General features: G+C 35.4%; 1 protein-coding gene across 1 annotated transcript; it reads right to left on the reverse strand.

Annotated features, from left to right (window-relative positions):
- Positions 1–2461: 2461 nt before the first annotated feature.
- On the reverse strand, positions 2462–18448 carry Ppm1a (protein phosphatase, Mg2+/Mn2+ dependent, 1A; the record flags this gene model as incomplete). The annotated part of the gene is given in 6 exon segments (XM_013521996.1): positions 2462–3365; positions 4461–4518; positions 6186–6294; positions 10570–10687; positions 13331–14184; positions 18389–18448. Coding segments are annotated over 5 exon segments (1149 nt in total). The 3' UTR covers positions 2462–3335.
- Between the last annotated feature and the right edge of the window lie 928 nt (positions 18449–19376).

Raw genomic sequence — 19376 nt, forward strand, 5'->3', positions numbered from 1 at the left:
ATGAGCTCTTTTAAGCAAGACTGCGCCTGGCAATCTCGGCTACATATTATTTTACTGTTTCGGTGGGCGACTCAGCTGTAATTCGAGCTCTGCTCACCTGTCAACTCCTAGAGGACCAGGACCTGCTTCACCCGTTCATCTTCCCAAGGTACTTACTACCCTGAGCAGTGTTTTGTAGGCTAATACCTAAAACTCGAAAAACTGAGTTATTAGCTAGATTAATATATGGTCAAATACGCTCATTATAAGCACTACCGTAATTAACTATTTGAATTACATAACTGATTTTCTTTTTTAATCAAAATTTCTTAATGTTATGAGATTAGTATAAAAACTAAGTGGTGGAGCATTGCATAATACTCTAGAAGCAAATTAGTGTATTATAACCAAAACTATGTGTGACGGTAGTTCTAAAACTGAGTAAATAAATACCACTTTGGTATTTTAGTTAATGCCAATACTGAGAACTGCTTCTGTTATCTGTAAAAGCATATTATAGAAGAAAGTGGAAATTAGGAGATCAAAGCTCATTAAAACAATGAGAAGGATGTGACACTGTAAATGTTAAAATACTAGTGTGTGCTATATAAAACTGAATTGCTTATTAACGGCAGCAAATTGGATTCCTAATGAGACATATAAAAGAACGTGTATGTGGAGTACTATATAATCATCACACAAGAACTTTTTCCCTCGAGAAGGAAAATAATAGAATACATCAAAAAGTTTTGAGGCAACGCCCTGAGATACTAATTTGCATAAAAATAGGGTGAGGATTAAGAATTTAAGAGGTACAAAACTCAAGGGCACAGCTGAGGTACAAAAAAGCCTTTCAAAAGTAGGGTTTATTTTCCACCAGGACTGCTGCCCCCACAAACCAGGCACACGCACAGTCTGCTGTTACAATGTACACTTCCTTTTTATATTGTTATAATAAAAAATATACCTAGTATGGCAGTGCTGACTCATTTGGGAAGGACTCAGTCTTGTTAGGTCACAGTTTTTTCTCACTTCCATTCTTAATTTCAGTACTAATAATTTTTAACAGTAATGTTTTAATTTCCTCTTTTTGCTTAAAGATTCTCAAAAAAAGTTCTAAATAATGCTGTTAATGTTTTGAAATATAGCTTTCCATCACATATTTTACTTATGATTATGTTTTGCATCCCAAAAGCTACCACAATCCAGCTCAAGGTTTTTGCAATTTCTGGAACTAAATGAAAAAGTGAAGGAACCAGCTTGCTGTGACACAGACAGCTTCCAGTACAGTACTAGCACATCCGGTAATCAATCTATACTAGAAGCACTAGTATTCGTTAAATGCGTATTTAGATGCTTGTAAAGCTGTAACTTAGAACATTATTATAGTTCGCACTCTACCACAGATTTAAGACATTAAGCATTTATTGTAAATTAAGTATGGAATTGGTTGTGTAACTCCAACTGTTAAGAATTTCTAAATATAAATAGTACTTCAGTTTTTCTTCATGCTAAATTAAGATATAAATTAAATACAATAAGTTACATTTAATCACCTCACAAATAAGAGGGATAATGAAGAGTTCGCTAGTATGTAACTACTTAAATCCAAGACATTTCACATTAGTTCTCCTACAGTTCCCCTAACTTCACATTAGCTTTAAGGCTATATATACAAATATGTATATTTCTTAGTTAGGAAGAAAACAAATGCAACAAAATGGATTATACTAGCTTTCATACAAGTTTTGATTTTGTATCTAATGTTGTATTTTAATGGTACATTTTAGTAGTTTTCTAGTGGGAAATCAGTCTATTAACTGATTTAATTACACAGTGATAAATACAACAGTCAACCTAAAGAGACAAAAACACAAAAGCACACAGAACAGTAGTCTTTTCAGTGTGACAGGTTGTAAAACTTACTTTCACATGCTTCATCAGAGGAATTTAAGCCTAAATTAAATTAGGTATTTTTATATCTACAATTCCTTAAGTTTTGAAATTTATTTTTAAAGGCCAACAGCTAAATAGTATCAACATGCTATGTTTCAAATCACAAATACATCTTAACCACTTGGATTATAAAGACATGGGCCAATTAAAAGTCACAGACAGACACACACACCCACACACACACCCCCCCCACACTCACAAACACACACACATACCCACCATAGAGTTAGACTGTCATACTTTGACAATTATTGTAATTAAACAGTAGGCAAATTCAAGCTGATGCACATCTTTATGAAAAGTAAGCAGCCTGAAAGAAATCTATTTTAAAAAAACAAACAGATTCAAGAACAACAGAGACTTAAATCTTTGAGTCTAATGGGAAGGAAACAGTTCTATTCATGCCTTCAGAAACAGTACTGTCCAATTAAGAAGAGACTGACATCTTTCCCTGCGAGAAAATTCTCATTTGCAATGGCATGGTGTTTTAAAAGTCCGGGGTAAAAGAGGAATTACACATACATAATTAAATTTCTTGTTTGTTAAATCAAGCTTTATTGATAAAATGGAATTCAGAGTATCTTACTAGGAACAGCAGCAGGCCCAGCCAATCATGATAGCAAAAATGTGGCAGTCTCCTACTTTCTATAGGAAGCTGCTGCTTATCAATTAGTAATTAAATGTAAGGACTTGTAAAAGAGGTGCAAAGAATCAGGCATTTTAGCCCCAAGATCGCTCTTCATATGAATATACTGTATTACCTGCAATACTCGTGGCAACACGGAGACAACATCCTGAAAGACAGTGAAGTGAAGTGAAGCGAACGGCTGTACCAACCATGCCAATCCTCTGCCAAGAACATGAAGGCAGCTTTCCACAACTCCTCGAATGTTCAGCTTTGTAAGGTTGTGAGATTATTCTCCGCCATTACATGCGTGTTTGAGCATCTAGCTGACGTGGCTGCTGCTCTCCCTGTCCCAACCCCAAGTCCAAACACAACATGACTTGAAAGGACTATATATCTGTTGCATCACACAAGCCAAATATTTCTTGTATCTTTGATAGTGATTTTAAAGCAGTTCATAATTAAATATGAGCATTTTGTACAAGGACAATTACACTTTACAAAAAAAAAAATCATACAACAAAAATTGCTGGAGTCTGATTTACAACATGAATTATGGTTTGAAATCATGTTTATATTGAGTCTCAAATTTACAAAAAAAAAAAATCAGTTCTGGGCTAGCTGTTGTACTGCTGAAGTTCTCTGGTGTAATCACTCTCACCCAAGTCATATCTCCCCTTCCTGAAAGTTGAGGGTGGATGTTAAAAGGTTCAACAAAGTTGAGCTGTACTCTCCTTTGGAGGTGAAGGTAAACTCCATGGCTAGATGAGCAGTTTTACCACATATCATCAGTTGACGTAGAGTCCTTTATAAAAGGGAACAAACAAAACAATGAACTAAATTGGAGCTTGAAGATGCTGAAATATGCTACTTTCTGGATCATGCAAAGATGAAGCTTGCAGATATCAAATATCAGTATTTGTCAAAATTATTATTAACCACTTTTTCTTGAAAATCATTTGGAATGATTTTACTGTGAGGTTGACTACATGTAAATGTATCACTAAATTCACAAAGTTACTAAAACCTTTGCTTTGATGAAATCCAACCTGTTTTGGGGACACTATTTCTATAAAATTAATGCATGTGAAATTATGACCTTAAAGGGATTTCAAGCTTCATAATCCAATATATAAAGTACTTCAGAGCTGTAATCAAATGATTTTAAGTTATCACTTCTCTATGAACATCACACTGTAACAGAATTCCAAGAGAAAATTAATCGGCAAATATGGCATTCTAATGTTTATTTATTTTTTATTTATTTGTTTTGTTTAAGGAGACAGGATTTCCACATGTAGTTCAGGCTGGCCTTGAACTCACTATGTTGCCCAGGCTGGTCTTGAACTTGCATTAATCCTCCTCTCTCAGCCTCCCGAGTGCTGGGATTACAGATGTGTGCCATCACACTTGGCTGCTAATGTTTAATTATAGAAATAGAATTCTCTAATATTTAAATGAAGTATATAGTTCAGGATTCTTAATAAAGGTATTTCCAGCAATAAAAACTTATTATTGAAGATGACTATTCAGAAGTTCTGTTGTAGCTCCTTAAAAAACTCAGAATAATTTAAGACTGTGAATACAGGTATTATTCCCCACTGTAAAAAAAGTTTTGGTGGGCGCAAACCTTCTGAAGCTGATTGTAGAAACTTAAAAAATCCAGAATAATTCAATGGGACTTTCTTCTTTTTTGAGAGGTGGCCACTCACCACGTTATGTCCTCAAATCACTAGAGCTATGGTGCTGGCAGAGACCAGAGCAAGCAGAGTTTCAGAACAATCAAGCAGGGGTGTGTGTGAGAACGGGCGCAGTGAACAGCTCCGCAAGCACAGGTAGGAAGGGCATACATTTAGGGAGGTGGGGAAGGGAAAGCAGAAGGAGCTAAAATGCTACTTACAGTGTCATCATTTTTGTAAGGGTTCAGCCTATTGTAAACGGCTTCAATTACATTCCGCCTAAATTTGAAAAAATACAGAAAATTAATTCTTCAGTAAGTACGACATTACTTAATAACACACGGCCTGGTGTTCATTAAAGGTTTACAGATAATCTCACATTCGGAATCATTAGAATCATTAGAACCTATTTCTTGCTATTAACAATTGAGCCTCACTTTAAGGTACTTTTGCCCCAACATTTAATTTACTCAATTGTAGCACTCCACCAATGTAGTTCATCGAAGACTGAAAGTTCCAACTTAAGTAACAAAGTCACAACAGTCTACATGGTCCATCTGAGCCAGGTTAAGTGGTTATACATCACCAATAGCAAGGCCAATTCTAACGCACAATGCTAACTATGAGGAAGTGACTTTTACATCTGTTGTAATAAAATAATTCACATATACTTTACACTGTTTCTGCTTTAATGTCTCTTTTAAAAAACATTAAAGACTGAAATATTGAAATGTATTCATATGACAAGTCTAGGAATTAGCTTTTGAATAGAATTTTACTTAAAAATCTCTAGTGGTCTTTACACATATAGTCTCCTGACTTCCAGAATTAACTTGAAGGACCTTTACTGACAGTTATCGTATGACATATAGAAGAAGTTTCCAAAAAATAAAAGCTTCAAACAGAAATTTCTATAACCACGACTCAGGAAAAGGATTACAATGAATATGACTATATTTGTAACAGAGACTACGGTTGTAGTTAGAATCAAGGAACCAAATCAGAAACATATTTGCAGCCAGGCTTGGCAGCACACACCTGTAATCCCAGCACTTATAGGAGGCTGAGGCAGGAGGATCACAAGTTCATGCCCAGCCTGAGCAACTTAGTAGTAAGAACCTTTACCGAAACAAAAAGTAAACGAAGGCTGGGTATGTAACTCAGTGCAAAGGCCTGGGTTCAATCCTCAGTACTGTGTGTGTACATACACACAGATATATGCTATATATATGTACTATATATACTTATGATTTGTGGAGGTCAATTCTTTGGAGAGTTGAGGTAAAAGTATTTAAATCACTGAACTGTAAAACTGCTTGAATTCTCCAATTTACACTAATAAGTACAGACAGATTTACCACAAATTAGCCTACTCTATCTTCTAAGGTGGAGAGGGGGAAATGACCAAGAAATTCACCCTACTTTGTTCCCTCACACCAAAATACAAATCTAACCAACAATCAATAACCAGAATGCTGGGAATATTAGAGATGGAGAAATAGCCCAGATGCAGGAAAACAATCTCTGGCTGTTAAGCTATCCAGGGACGGACAAAGTCAAATTAGAATCCTACTGCCATAATAGACAAAATCAAATTAGACTCTGACTACTAATAGTAACCTTTGTAGTGCCATGCCATTTAGTTTAAAAAATTCTTTCACTATTTCATCTCATTTATTCTATGAGGAAATCAACTTCACCTGAAGCTTCTACTAAAGACAATGCTCAGTGTAATTACTTATACAATCATATTTTGGTATCTAAACAAGCACCATATATCCCAATACTAAAGAAATAAAAAACAAAAACCAGTGACACATTGCAGGTGAAGTATTTTGAAAACAGGTAACTATATCACTTTAAATATTAGGTAAATACATTTGGTCATTGGCCACCTAACATTTCAAATACTGACAGAAAGCCTTCACGTGCAGAACGTAACTTACTTGCTTGCCAATTCACCCCCTGGCGGGAGGCTGGGGATGTTCTCACTTGCTAATGTGCGCATCACATGGACTAAGTCTGGAACGCCTTCCCCCTGCTTCTTTATGATTTCTGGGAATCAGAAGTACTTTTTTTGTAAGTGTTATCCATATTTAATATTTTAAAAACTGAAACAAAGATAACTTAGGTGTTTAAAATGGCATTTACCACATCTGAGATTTCCTAAACTGTTATCATTTAAAAAAAAAAATGTGACTACTGAAAATTTACAAAGGGTTGCACAAAAAGACACAGAAGACTACAAGGGATGACAACAATCAAGATAAAAATGTGAAAAGAAAAAATAGCTCATGTTAAATTGACACGTTACATAATCAGGGACAAGCGTGTACAAATGAAGGTATCCTTAAGATGCCAACTAGTTACTTCTGAGGAGATCAACTCCTCTTTAAACTGGATACATGTTTCCTGTAAAATACATTGCACAGATTTAAAGTCGTAATTTTTTTAACATTTAGGATTTGGGGAAAAAAGCTTTAAGTACATGTGAACTTATTGATTATACACTAACCCAAATCATTTTACATGTACATTTATATTTGAAAAATGATATTTAAGTAGCACACCCAGATTAGATTATGTACTTGGATATTATTCTCAGCTCAATTTTTCTCTAAAACATCTTTAACAAAAAAAAAACATCTTTAACAATATATAGATAAATAATACCATTTTCTTTATTAATTATATGAACAAAGCCTTAAATTTCGTGATGAAAAGTTTAAAAAGCAGAAACATTTGATAAAGTCCTACAGTACCTCCAATTATGAAATGGACATAATGATATGACCTGCAGTGTTATCAAGAGATACACTGTGATTTACCTCACAGAATAGCAAACATGGCAAATAATGAACTTTACAAACTCTTAAAACTAGCACAAATCTTTGAAGTTATATCACACATACTCTACATTTAAATTTAAGCCAAAGGTATTTGTAAGTTATATTATTTGTTATGTTTAGTTTTATAATAAGAAATGTTATTTTCTCTGTTATCATTGGGGCAAGAAATTATCACTCTAGTTCTCAATTTGTAAATACCTTAGAAAATATCAATGCTTATTAAGATCCTTCATCTTTTGATCAAGCCTCAAGATACCAATTCATTATTAGAAGTACATATAAAAAGACAGACATTGCTACACATAAATTTATCTCTTTTTTTTTTGTGTGGCACTGGGGATTGAACCCAAGTACTTGCTCACATGAGGTAAATGTTCTACCACAGGCTATGTCCTCAGCCCTTTTTAAAATTTTAATTTGAGCCAGGGTCTTGCTAAGTTGCCAGGCTAGCCTCAAACTTGTGATCCTCCTGCCTCAGCCTTCCATGTAGCTGGGATTGCAAGAGTGTGCCATCACATTGGGCCTCATAAAATTTCTTAAAATGGCTCAAAGTGTCCTTTTAGAATAAAGGCCAAATTTTGCCATTGGTTATGTTTTCCTTTTAAAAACCAGTTTAATCTGAACAAAAAGCAAGGATCTCAGATTTGGTTTGCCAAGTTCCTTTATTGTATAATCTTTAACATCTAGTATATTTATTCTACATGGTTCTAATGCTGAAAATCTGCTATACAAAAATAAAGGGATTTGATATTTACCTAAACTACACAATTTCACAATCTAAAAGTGTAATACACTTAACATACAGTCTCTACTAAGCCAATACAATTATTTGAATAGGTAACTAGATACAATCAAAATGAACACTGATGATAAATTCAACCAATATGGTTTCAGGTCTAAAAATACATTACCTCGAATCATCTATACTTGATGCATTAAAATTTAAGTTATGATGTTTGAACTGTGAAGAAAATTACAGGAAAACCAATTCTTTTTAAAAAATAATGAAAGGTTTAAAGACAGCTATCTCCTATTCCATATGGGGCAATCCATTTAAACTACCTGAACATTAATATTACACTACCCTTGATTCTTTCACTGAAAAGAAAAAAATAAAATTTAAAAAGAAATATTTAGTTGCATTTGGACTATACATTTTATTTTGAATTGTAAAAAGACTGCTTTTATAAAGAATATATACGTGTAGAACTATCATATCAATGTTTCACAAAAGCTTATATAGAAACACATTGTGCTTCTGTGCCCTCCCCATCAAGTTTGAGGAATTCTACCAGTTAACTCCACATTAACAACTTTAAAGCTCGGGAAGTCCATAGCAGATATTTTAAAAATATATACAATGCATAATATGGTCTTAAGTTGGCTTAGAAGAACCACTAATTTAATGGTACTTAGATTGAACAACAAGCTGAATCTCTTCACACCCCAGTCAAGGACTGAGAGGGGCACAGAGAATACGAGAAAGGAGAGGCCAGAAAGCTTGGTCTTTTTGTACATTGTGGACAGAGAAACCCGAAATCTTGAAAGCAGATAAAATAAGGTTTAGTAGGTCATAGCGATTTAGTCAAGTCTTTTTTTTTTTTGTTTTTTTTTCCGGTACTGGGAATCGAACTAATGACCTCGCACTTGCCAGGCAGGCGCTGTGCCGCTGAGCTAAATCCCCAGCCCCTTAGTCAAGTCCTTAAAAGAAAGAAAAAAGGATTTGGTGCCTGTTTTGGAAATGAATGCAATTTTTTTCCCACTTAAGACATACAGTATGTTTTACAATAGTTACATTCTTTCTGTCTTTAAATAGCAGCAGTTTTAATTAATGTAATATTTACTCTCTAGCTGCAATCTCACCACATCGAAGTAAAGAACACCATATTTAATTAATGACGCATAATCTCCAACTGGATGGTACAAGTATAACTGGTCAACGTATCAAAAATATTGACTATTAATGTAAACTCTACCCAGGCAGCAACTACTTGCTTGAAAAATAATATAAAAATATTGTAACAAAAATATGTAAAATGAGTATTTCATAATTCCATCAAAAAATTAAGTGTGCACTCCTAAAGGTAAAAATATATTTCTAAAATCTGATTTCATATGATAGTAAAAGCACTAGCTATTATTTCTTTAAGCCAATAAGAAAACATATATGCTCAGGTTACTTTAAAGTGCCAAAACATTGAATACCAACTTATCTCATACACATTATTCTTAAGGCTTCACGTTTTTCTACTAATGGTTTAAACCAATGACTTTGTAACACTCTAACTTTTTAACTACATTATCTATAAGTAGCTTATATTGGAACAATTAAAAAATAAAAATTCCAAGACCCTTAAGTAGTGAAAAATATACACTGCTTAGTACGGCCAATGAATGACAATACTTAATAGTACAAACACATGCCAGACATATCACTATCAGGTGGTAGAGGGCAATAAAAACAAAATAGTCCTCAACAATACTAAATATCAAAACTAATCACGATTTTAATGTACCATTGATCAGGACTGATATCAAACAGGAAAAAGGTAGAAAACAAAATTAAGGTGCGTACTTTTTTTAATAATGCAGATACAGTGAAAGTTAGGTCAATGCTTGTATCCATTAAATGTCTTTAATGTGCACATTAATGACGTTAGGATCCCAGAGTGCATTTTTTAAAATACTTCCACAGCAAGTTTTTTGCTTAAAGGAACTGTAATCTATGTGCTTATTATACAAATGCAGTGAACGACATTCTCTGGGGAAACAATGTTTGTACCAAGAAATAGCTGCAAGAAAGAGCACTTAAATTTTTTGAAATATTTAAAGGTGGTAAAAGCACTTTTTGATTTATTTCAGAGTAATTTGTAGAAGTATGAGAAATATACTCTTAGATTCCTAATTCATTTCTTGATTTTATTCAGTAGTTACACTTCTGCTAGTACAGAACTACAGTATTATGTTTTCTGTTTACCTTGATTACCTTGATTAAGGGACAGTTTACCGCTTAGGCAAAAAGCTGCAAAACAGTTTAAATTTTAAAAGCTGTGGCATATGAAAATTGTTAATAACCAAGTTGTGACCTCCAAATTATCAAGGAAAAAAACCCTCTAGAACTTAAATGTACATACTTTAATAACATACATACCACAGCAAGATGGTGTAATTAAACCATAAATCAGCTTTTTCTAGCATAAAATTACTCATGTCAGTAAATTCATCAAGAACTTTTGATCCTTTTTAAAACAAAAATACCCTGAATGAGCAGGCTGCACCAGCTGTTATTTCTTATGTAACTATGATAGAACACCTGCACACACGTATCTCAATGGCCACTATAGAACGCCCTGTCCCACTTTTGTATGCTAAACACTACATGTTAAAGTCACATAAAGAACTAAAAGCTAAAATGTTTAAGTGTGATTCTGTTGAAGGTTTTTCTTTAATAAAGCTACTTATTTTTTGTTAAATGATCCACCTTCTACTCTGCATTCCAGGTACTTGTCCAACTCTGCCTCCTTCTTCACTGCTTCTGGAGATACTTTGGGTGCATTAGGAAAACAGATCAAAATCACACTCATGTTGTCTCGACTTCCCTGGGAAGAAAAAAGTTTGAGAAAATATTTTGGTCTCCTTTGTGCTTTTGAAAACCTTGAAAACATTTATAGCTATGCCAAATGCAGTTACACTTGTTCTAATAAAAATGTTACTTATGAGAAATATGTATGTTTATGGGTGTCAGTTGGCCTTAAACACTATACTGAACATATACTAATTAACAGTTCAGAAGATACGAGAGAACATTACAGTTAAATCCTTTTGTTATAATAACTTTAAAAAATTTTATAAAACGAAGTTATTTCTCAATATTTACTGGTGGCCTACTTAATTTGAAGTGGTACCTAAGAGTATACACATTTATAGCCCATGTAACATGGTAGAAAATACTAGTGGTATTCTTTACAATTAGGGTTTGTTGAGCAGTTAGATCTGACAAATTCACATTTAAAATAAATCATAAATTGTAACACATAAATATATAAAATTTATAGAAACAGGTATATTTACATAATAAACACAAATTATAAATTATAGGGCTAATACATTTGCTTCATGAAGTAAAAACAGAATTAGAAGTAAAACTTTATAAACTAGTTTTTAACTTCTTAAATTTAGTTTAGTAATACATTCATTTTTGAAGACATGTAAGCATTCAAAATCTGTAATTAAAACTCCTGGCTGATGTTGACCTTTCTCTACCCTCTTTCCTGTTAGTAACTGGGGTCAACTTTTACATTTTGAATGCTTAATTTGGATATATGGAAAAAGTGATCTTGTGTATGGAAAAAGTGATCTGGTATTTGGATATATGGAAAAAGTGATCTTGTATTTGAATATATGGAAAAAGTGATCTTAATCTGGATATATGGAAAAAGTTGATCTATGTAATTAAATGACAAACAATATAAGCAACTTAATGTTAAAAGGCAATCCTGTAGGGAAATTATACAAAATGTGACCAATGTTAAGATACTGGCTGTTTAGAGCAGTATAATGCAGAAGAGATAAAATAGAACTTGAGTCATAATTTATTTGAATCTGACAATTCAAGAAAAAAATTTAATTTAGCTGATAATTCTTAAGTTTTTACAATAATCCAAACAAACAGATGCTACTTTCACTCACTAAAAGTGAAACAGAATATATGTACTTCAAATCTTTGTTGTTTTCCCAAAATTTAGAAACTAACAGCATGCATTAGCAAGTCATTACTTGTGCCTGGTTTTGGTTTTGTTTTTTGAGACAGGGTCTGGCTATGTAGTTCAGACTGGCCTTGAACTCACAGCGATCCTCCTGCCTCAGTCTCCCAAGTGCTAGGATTACAGGCATATGCCACCATGCCTGGCTACTGTGTGCCTTTTTAAAACATGTGTTAGCTGTTACATAAACCTGATTTTTTTCTAAGTAATATCAGATGTTAATTAAGGTTTTAAATTGAGCTGGCCATGTGCATATAAGCTATTGTGTTGATTTTTATTTCTGCAAGGTAAAAGAAAATAAATATATACCCTCCGTTTTATAAAATCAGTATTTGTTTAAAAAAACTCAGAGTGAGTTAATGAACATTACTGACAAAATATAGCAGAATGTGGTAGAAAGAACAATGCATCTAAATCAAGGACCTGCATTTTCTAGTCTTAAATGCTGCTAAAGTTGTATAATCCTACCGCAGTCGGTTATAACTTTTCTAGAAAGGAGAGCAGCATGTATTGAGTATACATGACACATTCGACTAGGCTATACAGACATTAATATAAAATCTTAGTGGTCCTATTAATCTGCTACTATCTTTCTACTTTATAGCTGAGGGAGCTTAAGAATTTGTTCAAGATTGAAGAATAAAAAAAGTAGTAGAGGTAAGCCTTGATTCCAGGTCTGTTCCATAAAACCTTCTCCAGCTTCAGTTTCCTCATCTATAAAATAAAGGGGCTGAGCTAACTTATCCACATACATGATCTCCTTTGATCCTCCCAAAACCCCGAGACAGGGTGATACCTGTTTTTTCTTTTTTTTGCTTTTTGTTTGTTTTCCAGTACCGGAAATCGAACTCACGATCTCACGCTTGCCAGGTGGGTGCTCTGCCGCTAAGCTAAATCCTCAGCCCCGTTTTTTCTTATAGTTAAAGAAACTGGTCTTCCAGAGAGTTAAAACAGCTTACCTGAAGACATACAGTATCATACCAAGTTCTTCTGACTACATGTTCAAAGCTACTTCTATTACATTAATGAATAGTCACTAATGTCCCTTTGCTGGTGCTATAGTTTCATTAAACTGCAGTTGCAAAGTATGTCCATAACTGTACTGAGATATTATATGGCAAAACACTTAACATTATAAAATGCTTTTTACTTACTGATACTGAGACCTAACTTTTCCCACCCTCTTTTAGAACATGCACCCTAAAACAATCTTTTTACCTTTGTTAATCTTCTACATTACTAAAAAACTGAACTGGTCATGCTTAAAGACTAAACATTTAGATGATAAATCTTGTACAGATGGTAAATGAGTAATTGATTTCTAAAAGGCATTCCCATACTTTCATAATTCATAAAAAGTATCCTGGAATAATGCCTAAAACTTCTTTTTTGAGAACTACATGCTCTAAGGTGATTAAATGAGCAATAATTAATATGACATAAAAACCAGCTTATGTTCTTTAAAAAAAGTCTAGCTACCTTATACAAACAGGTGTCAACTACTTCATTGCAAACTTTCTCGAGATCATCAGTGACTTCAAGCCTGGATCTTACAAAATCACAGAGCTCTTCGTTTCCCATAACATCCCAGATACCATCACATGCAAGAATAATGAACTGATCGTCTTCTTCAGATCTCTCAATATCATGGACTTCAGGCTCTGGTGAGACAAGCTGCTCTGTAGGACCTTTTCCATGGACACACTTGTAATCAAAATCCCCAAGGGCCCTGGATACAGCCAGTGAGCCATTCACACGCTGAATCATTACAGAGCCACCTGCATTCTGAATTCGTTCTTTTTCCAGCGGGTTACTTGGTTTGTGATCTTGTGTGAAGAAGTGAACTTTCCTATTCCTACAAAGTAGACCTCTTGAGTCTCCACAGTTAATGAAATAAGTATGTTGGGGAGAAATCAAGACACCCACAGCTGTTGACCCACTTCTGTCTGCACCGTGTTTCTTCTCTGACATAACTCTCATGTGTTCATCAATTTCCAGAAAACCTGTTCTGATTCCATTCTTTACATTTTCCACAGAAGGTGCTCCTGAAGACCCTTTAAAATCCTGGTTATTGGTGATGTGATCTAACAAATGCTCACAGCAGTATTTGGCAACCTGAGAACCAGCATGCCCATCGTACACAGCAAAGAATGACCATGTCTCAAGTCCACTTGGCAAACCAATCACAGCCGTATGCGCATCCTCCATTTCAACTCGCCATCCTTGCATGCTGCTTAGCCCGTATCTCAACCCATTACCCTGCCCCTGGGCATTATGCTTTTCCATCTTTGGCTTGTCTAAAAATGCTCCCATTATGTCTTGATCCTCTAGGTCTGCAAAAAAAAGAAAAACAGGAAAAAAGTCAGTAACTGTCTTAAAAATTTCCAATAATTGTCTTAAAATTTCCAATAATCTTTTTCAGAGTAAAGGAAACACAAAGGAAGTTTTAAATAAGAATTTATATAACTTTTAGTGATAAGGAGACATTGACTATGCTCCTGACTTGGAATCTGGAGATTAACAAGAAAGAACTGGTAGGAAAGCCTGATCAAGCACAGCTTACAATGGGCAACAAGCAGAGAGAACTACGGCACTGGGATGGAGAAATGATCTGGCCCTAAGGTACAACCTCTTAGAGTGAACAGAGACGGGGCAGTGGTCATCAACTTATATTAGCCAAGCAACGCACTGAAGGAACATGAACACATGTAATCAGAACTAAACTCTGTGTGTGTGTGTGCGCGCACGCGTGTATGTATGTATTAATTAAGAAAAACCAAACGAATTATAGGTTGCACAAAAGCCTACTAATTCAAATATCATAGGTAAACACTCAAGAATTTCCAAAATTTGATTCAAAACTATCTAGTTTCATTCCCACTATATCTACCATCTGAAATAACAAAAAATGATATACTCAACAGGGGTCCAAATTTTCGTGTTCCCTCCTTTAAGCCTTTGCCTATGTGAGTCTCCTTAACTGGAACCCCTTGTCTTTCCTCTCTACTTACAGAAAGCAAAACGAAACAACCGATACCCATCCTTTAAACTCCAGTCCAAATTTTACCTCTTCCATGAGAATTTTCAGTGTTTGATTAAAGCTAGTAAGTTTTAAATTACTGTAAGTGGTTGTGCTTTAATTTTCAAGTTGCAAACGATTACACATACAAGTGACAAAGTTTATTATATATAAATAACAAAATTAATCTATTCATCTACTAATCTAATGGTAACAACATGCATCATTATTACACTGTGACCAGTAGGTGTAATTATAAAGAAAGTCAAAAGGTTTAGTGACAACCTTCTGACAAGCCAGAAAACTCAGCTGACCCAATCCTTTTTTAATACTGGAGTTTACTTCCTAGTCTGGAATGGGCCCAAACAAGATAAAAGAGACACTTGGTGATGATGTATGTGTAGGCTGGGCTTTCACTGAGCAAAACCTTGGGAATGTAGCGAACAGGGGTCTAAGTAATCAAGTGAGTCACATTAAAGGCAGAATGGAGGTAAAGAAGACATGGGCAACAAGGAGGTAAGAGCAGGGAAAGTCCTTAGCTCAGCCAGCAAGGCAGTTTTGAAACCAGAAGGACTGAAGATGCTGACAATGCTAAGCTCAGAGAGGAAAGAGAAGGAAAAACCTTTATGAAGGAAACAGAAAGGTTTGTTTTCCCAGCAACTTCTCCCCCTTTCCTTTTCCTCTGAGGGCCAAGATGATACACAGGCAAAGAAGACCGGCTGATTGCTGTAGTAGGCGTTGCTTATTCCTGTCCCCGAGATTCTCCAAATGAAGGTAAGTAATGAAACTAGCCACCACTCATCCGGTATGGTGGTACTTATCACATTACTTTTCTGAGACCACATTCATATACGTGGGTGGAAGAGTATTTTGACTGGAGAAAGGACAATGTAATGATGGAATCACTAGCGGACATTTTTAAGAACTCTAAATCACTCTGGAATTTACAAACATTACCTTATTTCACCTCATCAACAACTTTCTAATGTGAATACTAATAACTCCAATGTATAAATAAAGAACTTTAGCCAACATTAAAGAATTTAGTTCGTATCACTCAGTTAGTAAATTTAAAGGAATATCAGAACTCTATTTCAAATCTGCCTGAGTCTAAAGCACCATTAACCCCTAAGCCAATAGCTCTCAACTCACAGCTATGCCATGGTATTATTTGTGAACTTTCTGAAAAGTAAAGATTTCAACTCAGAATTTCCAGGGCATGATTGGAACCTACACATCTGTGTATTTAAATTTTCACATGTGACTATGGGGCACAGCAAGGTTGCAAAGCACTGGAGTGGTGGGATGAGATAATGTCAAAGGTGTAGAAAATGAGAGAAAAGAGATAAAGGATAAAGGTCAAAGAGAAAAGGAGCTCAGAGCAACATCAATCAAGACCACTATTATAGGCTACAAGATCACCATCTTAGGCTAGAAATGACAAAGAGAAATTTCACAAGAATAAAGTTCCTTCGTTGGAAAAAAGCAGTAAAAAAGATCTGAGTGAAACTCAGAAACAAATATATTTAACAAACCAAGAAGAGAGAGCAGGAATGACAAATACTCCTCCTTTGAGAATTCCTCACAACATGGAGTCTTAAAGAATACAAGTTATGTAGTTAGACCCAGCTGGGTTTACATTCTGGGTCTACTTAACAACACTGCACAGTAGTAACTGTGCAGCTGCTTCTCCGAATCTTACCATCTGTGTTAGACACTGCTACGGTTGCAGGGTTTTTGCCAGATTAATTGAATTCACTTCATAAAGTGTCCAACACAGTGTAAATATAATATACATGTTATTACTACGTAATTCTTATGCTAGTTATTTTCTTCCAGAAGGAGGAGTCAGTCAATAAAAATGTTTCTTCTTGGTTACCAAAATTTGTGACTTTTTTTTTTTTTTTTTTAGTACTGGGTGTTGAACCCAGAGCCTCACACATCCTAGACACTCTACCACTGACCTATACCTCCAGTCCGGCACAACACACTTTAAAACACTTTCCATAAGGACGGCACATTTAAAACAAAATGCCATGTCTTGTGCATGTGGCAAAATCAAGAGTTGGTAACCATGAAGGGAGAGGGATGCTCCCCTATATTGCAAAATACAGAAGTACAAGCAGTGAAGCCGCTGATGTGCATCAGCAACCATCAGCAATCTCATTCCTAATTATGTATCTCAGAGCAACTGTGCACACTGAGGTGATGAAATCAACTTAGTAGGTTTTATGTGGCTGCTGTCTTTAAAGGATGGAATAAAATGCATCCCAGGTAGCAAAAGTAAATGTTAAATGTGGTGCCTTTCAGAAACTGCCCCAGCTGGGCAGACTGACGCTGCCTCTAATCCCACTTGGCACTTGGGAGGCAGAAGCAGGAAAACTGCAAGTTTGAGGCCAACCAAACCAAAATAAAAATCTTTCCCATCTGCCCAAGGTGATGTATGTAATGATCTTTCTGTAGAACTGTAGTAACAAACATTAGAAACAATCTAACTGTGCATTAGAAATTAGAATAGACAATTAGAGATAATGATAATAACAGATAATGATAAATAATGGAATATAAGAGGTAACAGATAAATAATGGAATACTCTACCAAAACAGACCTAACTATATCAACACAGACATTTCTCAAGAACAACACCAGGCAATATGCTGAATGTACAGCAAAAGCAATTAGGGTTAAAATGCATAAAAACAAGGTCAGGCAGGACACACCACATGTGGAATAGCCACAAGCTGCACGAGGGCAAGGATTCTTATTTAATTTACTGGTATGTCCTCCACACTTAGAACAGAGCCTAACACACAGGAGGAAGCTCAGTAATGACCAGTTTCTCTCTGGGAAGAAGGAGAACAGAGCAGCTCAGGAAAGGGTCCGAAAGGAGGACTTGACTTTCCCTGTAACTAATGGTTTCTGGACTTTGACGCAGTAACATGAACTTTAGGAACCTGCTTTACCTCGTAGATTTTCTGGGCTTCATCTAACTCAACTCCTTCAAAAGCTACTTTTACTAAAAAGTCAAAAGTAAATCAAGCCAAAGAACAAAAGTAAAGGAAACAAAAAATTGTTTGAAAGCACGTAAGATTCTCTTACAATGTATTTACCTCTAGATGAGACACCTTGGATTTATCATTCCTTCTGTAGCTCACCACCTTACTTCTGAGCAAGCACAGATAAAGTGCTTACAGGCGCAGTAATCACCACCTAACATTTAGGGGGCGGTTACTACTGGCCAGGCACTTTCCAAGTTTTACATGTGGCACTCACTATTTAACCTTCACAGGAATCTTAGAAGACAGTTGCTACTGTATTAGGATTCTTTTTCTCTAAATGCAGGAACTGAGCTGCAGGGGGCTAAACTCTCTGCTGAAGGACAACAGCAACTTCCTTCACTTGTGTAAAAATTCCCTTAGGTAGGATGAAGGGGGTACTATGCTTAAGACACTTGATACCTACTACTCTAGTGTCCCTCAACGTCTCCTTCTGTACAATGGGCTGTATTAATGCCTACCTCTGAATGTTGGTGTAAAGTATAAATGAGGTAATGACTGGAAAGTAGCCACACAGAACCCTGCAAAAATGAGGCACTCAGTAAATGGAAACTGATCCACTGTTATTACATTCCTACATATACAGCCATATCCAGATTCTGACGTCACTTAATAGGTACCTTAGCCTCCGTTTTATAAACAACCCAGAAATTATTTTCCAGATATGCATATGAAAGTACGAATTCTTTGAAGATAAAAAAGTACAGCACCAAATTCTTTGAAGACAAAAAAAGGCAATTAAGAAATGTATCTCCTTGGGTTCTGAGTACTTTGTAGGGTGCTAGTGAAACAGCCAACTATAAACTACATAAACACAGCAGCTGGTTATGTAACTGTAATACCAGAAAGTTATTTACTTATTTTGAATACTATGTTTACATGGTCCTCCTGCATAAGTGGACTACTAGTAAGTATTTTACTTAGTCAAATTATTAAATTGGCCCATACCTATAAATACTCAGCTCCAAGGGGATTCAATTTGCCCATCAAAGTTTGTTAGCCTCAGGTGTCAGGCACTAGGCAAGCACTTACCACAGTTACCTCCCTGTCCCTGCCCTAGCCTTAGTATGTGCTGGGTTTCATCATAATACAGTACAAGTATTACCCGCTAAGTTGAACACTTACAACAAAGTACTACGATAGTAAGACTGAACTCATCTTAGATATACTCAGAAAATGTACTGAACATTTTGTGTTATTTATTTATTGGTTATTTTGGAGACAGGGTCTTCTTATGTAGTTCAGGCTGGCCTTGAACTCACTGGCCATACTGGCCTCTAATTTGTGGCAATCCTCCTGCCTCAGCCTCCCAAACAATGGGATTACAGGGGTGCCACCATTGCCTTATTTTGTGTCTTTTAAGACCAAACTAAAACCTCACTTAAAAATTCTAAGACTGGGCCAGGAAGTCACTCATTCAGGTTCAGCTGCTGCCTTTTTTTGCCCCAC

This window comes from Chinchilla lanigera, unplaced genomic scaffold (genome assembly GCF_000276665.1).
Source record: "Chinchilla lanigera isolate Chin_1 unplaced genomic scaffold, ChiLan1.0 scaffold00065, whole genome shotgun sequence".
In the NCBI taxonomy this organism is placed as follows: Eukaryota; Metazoa; Chordata; class Mammalia; order Rodentia; family Chinchillidae; genus Chinchilla; species Chinchilla lanigera.